The sequence below is a fragment of the Lipotes vexillifer genome, unplaced genomic scaffold, assembly GCF_000442215.2.
Source record: "Lipotes vexillifer unplaced genomic scaffold, Lipotes_vexillifer_v1.1 scaffold54, whole genome shotgun sequence".
Taxonomy (NCBI): Eukaryota; Metazoa; Chordata; class Mammalia; order Artiodactyla; family Lipotidae; genus Lipotes; species Lipotes vexillifer.
Window position 1 is genome coordinate 2348742 of NW_006789324.1, and position 8580 is coordinate 2357321.

The 8580-nt window shown below is 34.9% G+C and overlaps 1 protein-coding gene across 1 annotated transcript in view; it reads right to left on the minus strand.

Moving 5' to 3' along the window:
* Positions 1 to 8580, minus strand: part of MYSM1 (Myb like, SWIRM and MPN domains 1) — a 38171-nt gene that overhangs the window by 21286 nt on the left and 8305 nt on the right. The window contains exons 6-8 of the mRNA XM_007462573.1: positions 7796 to 7874; positions 4682 to 4780; positions 1173 to 1945 (exon numbers count right to left, since the gene is read on the minus strand). Of these exons, the coding sequence (XP_007462635.1) occupies positions 1173 to 1945; positions 4682 to 4780; positions 7796 to 7874 (951 nt within the window). The remainder of the gene's footprint in view (positions 1 to 1172; positions 1946 to 4681; positions 4781 to 7795; positions 7875 to 8580) is intronic.

The window sequence follows — 8580 nt, forward strand, 5'->3', positions numbered from 1 at the left end:
GAAAGAGTGATTTAGAGAGTTGAGACTTGCACTGAAGTCCTTCTTTTGTCAGCAGCTGGTCTGTATAATTCAAGGCAGCTCCCTAAACCTCTCCTGACCTCAAGATCATTCTCTCAAATAGAGAAAATACCACCTGCCCATTTTCCAAGATTGTTGTGAGGAATCAGATGACAGAGAAAAGCTTTCTGTATAGAAAACACTATGCAAATATCAGGAGTGGTTCCTCATAGGTATTCTTTACTTTGATACCATCCTTACCTAGAATTTTCCTAACCTCAACCATTTGCAAGATAAGCGAGAGTCAAGAACAAGAAAAAATTCTTTCTTTTAGAATAGGGCTATCTTTAGATTTCAACATACTTAACATTGTGTGGGTAAAATGAAAGTTACTAATTTAGTAAGCCTGGTTGTTTTCCTTTGGTAATTTTCCTAGGTTACAGCAGAAGCCCTCTGTAAAGATGGCGCTACACAATTCTGTAGCTCCTAAAGCAATAAAAATTATGCATGTTTGATGATGTCTTAATTAAACTATTATGAAAAATGCAAATCACTTTCAGAGCACTTAAGCTAGTAAGGTGGGAAGTTTTTGGTTTGTTCCCCATCCCTGAGTAAATAATTCAAATAAAAGGCACTGAAAATTTAGAGGGTAAACTTATCAAAAAATTCCTGTACCCTGATGAAGGAATTATTAACACATTATGTCACAAGTTCAAAGTTGAAAGCATTTAAGGCAGCTATTTAGAATGGTTTCTGAAATCTAGCCACATTTAATGATACTATCCTGTCACCAGTTTCCTCTCTTTGTACCTCAAAGTACATCATAAACTAAGACATTCTCCCCCTTTTCCCATGCAGTTAGTGTTTTCTATAGCTTCCTAACATTGTCCTAAGAAACCGCTTCTTAAGGCAATCATCTATCCCTTTTCTTCTAGGACCACAGACACTTAAAGAACAGACAGATGGGTTAAGATAGCTATAGATGACAATATTTACCAAAACTTTCAAAAGACTTCATTATGAGAAATTGTAAGTTTTGCCTATTGAAATATATAATATGTTAAAGCTCTCTGGAACACTAGGAATATAAAATACTAAATTCTGCATAGGCCTAAGTAAATACTCTAGAGTATCATAAGTTTTAAACCAGCACCAAAAATACAATTTTTCCTTACCACTGGTCCAAAATATAATTCCGAATTTTCAAATAGCGTTCTGGTGTTTTAGCTTGGCGTCCCTCAAAAAACTCAGGAATTGCTTGTTTTTCTTCCTCTTGAATGATATTTCTATCAATTTCAGTTTCTTGTTCTGGTGGCTTAAGCTCTTCTTCCTCATGGCTCTCCTCCTCCATTTGGCAGGAAGAATGAAAAAGCAATTCATTATCACTCAAGTCTTTCTGAACTTCACAAGGCTCTGGAGAAGGTAACTGCCTGGCATCATCTATTATTCCATTTCCATCATGCTTATTACAGTTTTTCATCAGTTTATTACATTTCTGATCATATAATTCAACTGATTTTTGGTCACTGGTGTTGTGATTTTCAGTCCAAAATGTATTTCCTGAGCTTGAAAGTGTTTCCATCTCACCTTGCTTTATATTCTGAAGATACTCCTTGGAAGATTTAGAAATGGGATCTTCCTGGCTGTCAGAAGCAATGAATTCTCCTTTACTGGTTTCATGACTTTTATTTTTAGAGATATCTAGTAAGAGATCACTGCTAAGATTCTTTTGGGGAGCTTGAGAAGTCAACTCATCTGCCTCATCTGTGATGTCTACTTCTTCATCATCAGATAACTTTTCAATTTTTACAGCATTCCAGTTGGGATCAGCACGACCCCTTAAACCTGATGGTGTCCATGCCTTTGTGCCTTCATCTTCATTTTTCATGTGAAAACCACTGCTGTTTTTCTGATTTGCTGTTTCCTTCTCTGGACCATCTGATTTTACCTTATTAAAAATCAAGATAAAACCTCCATAATATTAGCATTTTAAAATGTAATCACTGGCACAAAAAATAGGATAGATACAAAATTATTAAACTGAGTACATGTCAATGGTATATTATACCTTTACTGTTCTTTTCTTTGAAGGGTTTACAACTGCATTTTAAATGCAAAAGATCATCATTTCAAATTTCCATAAATATATTTGACTCATTCACGGTCTGGTGATTTTTATTAATCAAATAATCATGACCTACCATTCAATACTTAATTTTCAATATTAAGTTTAAAACAGGAATATGGCTCAGATCAGCCATACAGAATGAACCAAACAACTGTCATACAAGGTATTCTCTAAGATATTTGTAAAGGCTTATTTCTCAGAATGTCTGATACCTCAGCTGATCATTTTTTATAATGCTAAAAAATCCTTTAGTTAAAGGAGTCTATCTCACATATCTTCACTTAGTAAATTAAAATCATCTTTTATTTAAATACAAAGACAATAGAAACAAACTGGTTTTTGCAGGTTCATTTAATGTAGCTCCAATATTATAGAACTTATAATTTAAGGCATGAAATTATCTATCATATCTGCTATTATAAACATAAATATCTTGTAATGCAATAAGGAAAAGAAAATAAATGTCAATGAGTATATATGATTTGAAATGAAACCTTTGTTACATATAGAGTTTTTGAAAAATCTTGTACGACTGATATACCCAAGGGATGACAGCTTCCAAAGAGAGATTATTTCTAGATCCTTTATCACAATAGACTCCCAGGATGTCATATTTGAGGTTAACTGGCTTACTATGTAGAGGAGAAGGAAAAGGTAGCAGGAGGGAAAAGGAGATTTGGACATTTAGCCTGAAATAGCCTTTAACAACCTTGCTATTTATTTGAAGTCTCCAGTTTTTAGCTTAAGAATTCAGATAAAATTTTGCATTATATTTCATTATATATTGTTTCTTTTAATATTAAAATGTACCCTTTCACCTCAAGCCTTTGAGTAAAACTGACACTACAAGATGCCCCGCACATTCTAGTCTGAGGAGCATGGGAGTAAGAATAACTAAATTAGGGGCTTCCCTGGTGGCACAGTGGTTGAGAATCTGCCTGCCAATGCAGGGGACACGCGTTCAAGCCCTGGTCTGGGAGGATCCCACATGCCGCGGAGCAACTAGCCCCGTGAGCCACAACTACTGAGCATGCGCGTCTGGAGCCTGTGCTCCGCAACGAGAGGCCGCGACAGTGAGAGGCCTGCGCACCGCGATGAAGAGTGGCCCCTGCTCGCCGCAACTGAAGAAAGCCCTCGCACAGAAACGAAGACCCAACACAGCCAAAAATAAATAAATAAATTTATTTAAAAAAAAAAAGAATAACTAAATTAGGCTTATTCTGTTCCATAATACCTTGACCTTAGCAGGCTGTCTTGAAAATGCTTTTGCTGATTAAAAGAGGTAGTAGATGATTGATTTACAATGAATCCATTCCATTACTTACTTCCTATGCCCAAATGACACTAAGTTATTTAGATAAATCTTGTATACAGGGTAAACCCCATTACAGCTGACCCTTGAACAACAAGGGGGTTAGGGGTGCCAACCGTCCACACAGTTGAAAATCTGCATATAACTTACAGTTGGCCCTCCGTATATGCGGCTCCTCACCATCTCCAGTTCTTTCATATCTGCAATTCCGCACCAGCAGATTGTGCAGTGCTATAGTATTTACTATTGAAAAAAATCCACATAGAAGTGGACCTGCTCAGTTCAAACCCTATTTACATTAAAAGAAAATGTAGGGCTTCCCTGGTGGCACAGTGGTTGAGAGTCCGCCTGCCGATGCAGGGGACATGGGTTCATGCCCCGGTCTGGGAGGATCCCACATGCCGCAGAGCGGCTGGGCCCGTGAGCCACGGCCGCTGAGCCTGCGCATCTGGAGCCTGTGCTCTGCAATGGGAGAGGCCACAGCAGTGAGAAGCCCGAGTACGGCAAAAAAAAAAAAAAAAAAACATAGAGTCAACCCTATGTATTTACATTAAAAGAAAACACCAAATTTCACTTAAGGGCCAACCCTATTTACATTAAAACACCAAATTTCACTTAAGATACTTTCAAATTCTATATGTTTCGAGAACTCAAGCAGAACATATTAGAAAAATTCTAAGTATCAAAATTACATGGTTGAATATAGCACAAATTACTTGAAAGACTAAGGAACTAGACCATAACTGTACATTTCTGAACACTGCAATTTATTAAAGTTTTCAGACAATTCTTCATAATAATTGTACAAGTTTCATTGCTATTAAAAAGATTTTAGAATCATGTTAGCATTTTTGGCCCCAAGCTCTAATCATTCTTAAAAGTTTAATGCAAATATTTGAAAAGAAATTTAAATTTCTAGGAAACAATGACTTCTAAGGTTTTCTCTTTGGAATATTATTTGCTTTATAGGATGTTTTTGAGCAATTAATATTTTGTCCTATTTAACTGCATGAAATTAAGTGGAGTAAAATAATAATGCCTAATTAATAGCAATACTCAATACACTGAATATATGCTTTGAGATTTTTGAAGACAAACATTTATAAGGTACTTTATGGGTATAAGTACTTTCACTATAAAAACTTTGAACATTAAGACTTTAATGCCTGAATTAAAGAAGTATTTCTGCTTATTAATTTTATTTATTTAAAATATTATCACTAGGGTATTTATATTCTGCTTACCTTATTTTTAAAGTACTGTCTGGCATAACTCTTCACTTGTAAAACACTGCGACTTCCAACTAGCTTTGCAATTTTGGTCCACCTTCGGCCAAATTTAGCCTATGTTATCAAAATGGAAAAGAAATAGCTTTTGATTAGCTTACTTAATATTCCATACTACTGCCATATTAAAAAAAAAACCCCTATCTTTATTTATTTTCTAAAGCACACAATGAAGCCTCACATACAATACATAGTTAAGACTCCTAAAATCAAAGCCCACATTCTTATTTTCAAATCTTGACTTCTGAAAACAGACCAAAATGATTTAGAAATTTGTTTTCTTTTTATAGCTACCTAAATGAAGACCCATCACTTCTATGTATTCCTAACTTTACGTATTAGTAGTGTCCATTATGATGTTCTAAATTTAAGATAATTTTTAAAAAAGTGCCTAAAAGAGAGGCAGGTTATATTTTCCAATTGTAGAATCAACTGAATATGTTCTGACACTAATTACAAAGTTTTTTGTTTTGTTTTTTTACCCAGATTCCATCTGTTACAGTAACTATTACATGTTCCATAGCAGATACTTTTACACTATACAGATATCACAGTAAACTGACTTACAAGAGTGAATCACAAATGAAGCGACCTGCAACCAACATCTCCCTACACCCCTCCACTGTCAAAGGCTGTATACCTACTTATACTGAAGCTGTGCAGGGAAAAACAGAACTTGAGGGAGCTCTGGTGTGTTCTGCAGTACAGACAGGAACGCATTATAATTTTAAAGCGAGACAGGATTTTTAGGTATCAAGCCTATCATTTGATACATAAATCTCCTTTACATTATCTCCAACACAAGATATTCTCTACTTCCCAAAGTAGCTCAACAATGCTTTTTTAGAATTCTTAAAACTATTTAAAGAAAAAAAACCCACAACAATTCAGAGAAGCTGATTCCAGGGCCAGATTTACAGGTCAGACAGTCATGACTTATGGCAATAAGTCATCTTCAAAGTTCTGACCTAAATGATAAACCTTAATTTATAACTTATGTCTGGTATTCATTAGAAAATCTGACATATGGACAATTTCTTAAAACTGAAAGTACTTCTGAGAAAATGATGATTACTAAGTATAAATTAATTATTTAAGATTGTTCTTAACTAATACCTAACTGAGATCAACTTACTGAAGATTTAGTTATCTGTATTCTGTGATGAAGGCAAATAGGTAACTTGGTAGCATGGATCACTTTGGGATCACTTTGGGAAACGAAGGATTTGGATAAAGTTTGACTAGTTAGGATTGCAGGGGCTTGCACACTATGAAAATTGGAGAGGGGACACTAACAAGAGGAGCAAAGAAAACATTTGCCAATTTAAAAACAGAGCAAAGGGACAAGACAGAGAAGGAAAAATCTTTCATCATTCAGTACCACATAATTTCCTTCTCTCAAGCCTGACAGAATTCAGTCTATAAATGATACTAATAGGTTAAAAAGCTGGGAATACAACCAATGGTTCCATGTATTTTTGTGGGAAAATATTCTAGGTTTAAAATATCTATGTATATAGATAGATAGGTAGATAAAGATATAGATATCTACATATGTACCTAAATAAATAGACACTTGCTTTTACAGGGACAAAGTATCTCTGGAAGGATATACAAGAACAGATGACAATGGTTACCTGAGGCAAAGAGAACTAAAGGTTGAGACAGGAGTCAGAGGGAGACTTAACACCCTACTACTTTACGTACCATTTGAATTTTGAACCATGCAGATACAGCCTTTATAACTACCACCAAAGTCAACAATAACCTAAAAATTCACAACCCGTGTGTGTGTATGGGTGTGTGTGTGTTCTGATCTTTGGTAATGAACAAAACACCAAAGTTGTCAGCAATCTTAAATAAATGACTAGTTAATTAGATTATATAAATGATAATCATGCAACAGACTAAAATACCAATATAAAAAACACCAACAGGGCTTCCCTGGTGGCGCAGTGGTTGAGAGTCCGCCTGCCGATGCAGGGGACACGGGTTCGTGCCCCGGTCCGGGAAGATCCCACATGCCGCAGAGCGGCTGGGCCCGTGAGCCATGGCCGCTGAGCCTGCGCGTCCAGAGCTTGTGCTCCGCAACGGGAGAGACCACAACAGTGAGAGGCCCGCGTACCGCAAAAAAAATTTAAAAAAAAAAAAAAAAACACCAACAGTACAGGAGAAAAATCTCAGGAGATAAAACCCTCAAAACAGTTTATGTATTTATATAAAACATCACAGAACATAGATGTCATGGTGATGTTAACTATAAAAATACAAACTATAAAAATACAAACACATTTTATTTCCTGTCATCTGCAGAAATATTAACAATGATGTTTCAATTTGCATTCATGAATCCTACATAATATTACATAAATATTCTATATATGTAATATATAAATATATAATTTCAAATTTTATTAGTACAATACTGGGTAACATGTAAGAAAAAGAAATATCTACTACTGACAGTTAAAAAAAATTCCTGCATGTTTTGTTAAGCTTCATTATATTACGGAGTTTTCTCATAATCAGAAATTTATGCACATATTTTTTTTCATCATGCAACTTGTGGACATTTAAATAGATCTCAGTGAAATATTCATGCAAAAATAATGTTTCTGGTCTTTAATTACATCCACTAAAATATTTAGACTGTGTGCACAATGCCAAATATCTGAATTAAAAAAAAAACTCAGCTGATCACCCAGACGGTTCCAAATATACATGTTTTTCCCCTAGAGAAAAGATCAGGTAACCAAATAATTTTGCCCTTTAATCCAGGTAGTTGGTGTCATGTATGCAGATATAGTACAATTTCTTGGATTTTATTAATACAAAAAAGGGGTGAAAATCAATATTGATCCAAATCTATTTTAATATTTTATTTACTTAGGTATGAGTTAAAAGGAATTCTCTTATATTATACTACAAACATCACTCTAACTACAGAAAAACTATAGATATGATCACTGTAATAAGAAATTTCCAGTCTCTATAAATTAATTTTACCTTATAATTCTATCAATATTTGCTTCTAGAATTATTTTACTATAAATTAAAAATTGCTCTATTTACCAGCCCTTGTTCAAACAGCTCTTTTTCTTCTATTGTCCACTTTACTGAGTAACTGGCTGGTTTTGTAGGAGAGTGTACCCTGAGGGGAAAAAGAGGAATTGCAAAAAAAATTTCTGAAATGGAACATTCCATATTTATGCAGCTAAAGGTTATACATAGCCATGGGCTAAATTTAATACTTTGAGTCTAAGAATTACAAAGAGAAGAAGACGACTGCAGTCTCCACCTGGGGGAACAGATTTGCCCTGTCTTGTATACTTCTCTAGCTCAGGATGATAGGAGCCCCCAAAAACACAATCCTTGGGTCTGAGTGAAGATAATACTAAAAGACATCAAAGGAAGTCAATGTGATAACAAATAGGCTTCCTCAGACTGGACACAAAGCAGCGGATGTTCATAAATTTCCAAATCCAGAGTTTAAATTGGCTTGTCAACTGGCATGTCAGAGTTTAAATTGGCTCCAGAAATATCATCTCTCTTATTCTTCTATGTAAATCTATGTAAATATCAAGCCAGAAAACAGGTAGAAATACTATGACATTACATTTATTGCTTTTGAAATGCAGGACATTAAGAAATTACAAAGTGATGAAACTCACTAATTCAAACAAACCATTAATCTTTTCATTGACTTTATTTGGTTTCTGTTGTTTGTTCAGCAAAATGCAAAAGCCAGTCTGCTCAGGGCTCAAACTGTTGGTAATTGGAAATCTACCCTCTAAGGGATTATAAACATGAAAGTTTAGAAACACTAAATAACATCAAACTTTCTTCATTGTAGGGAA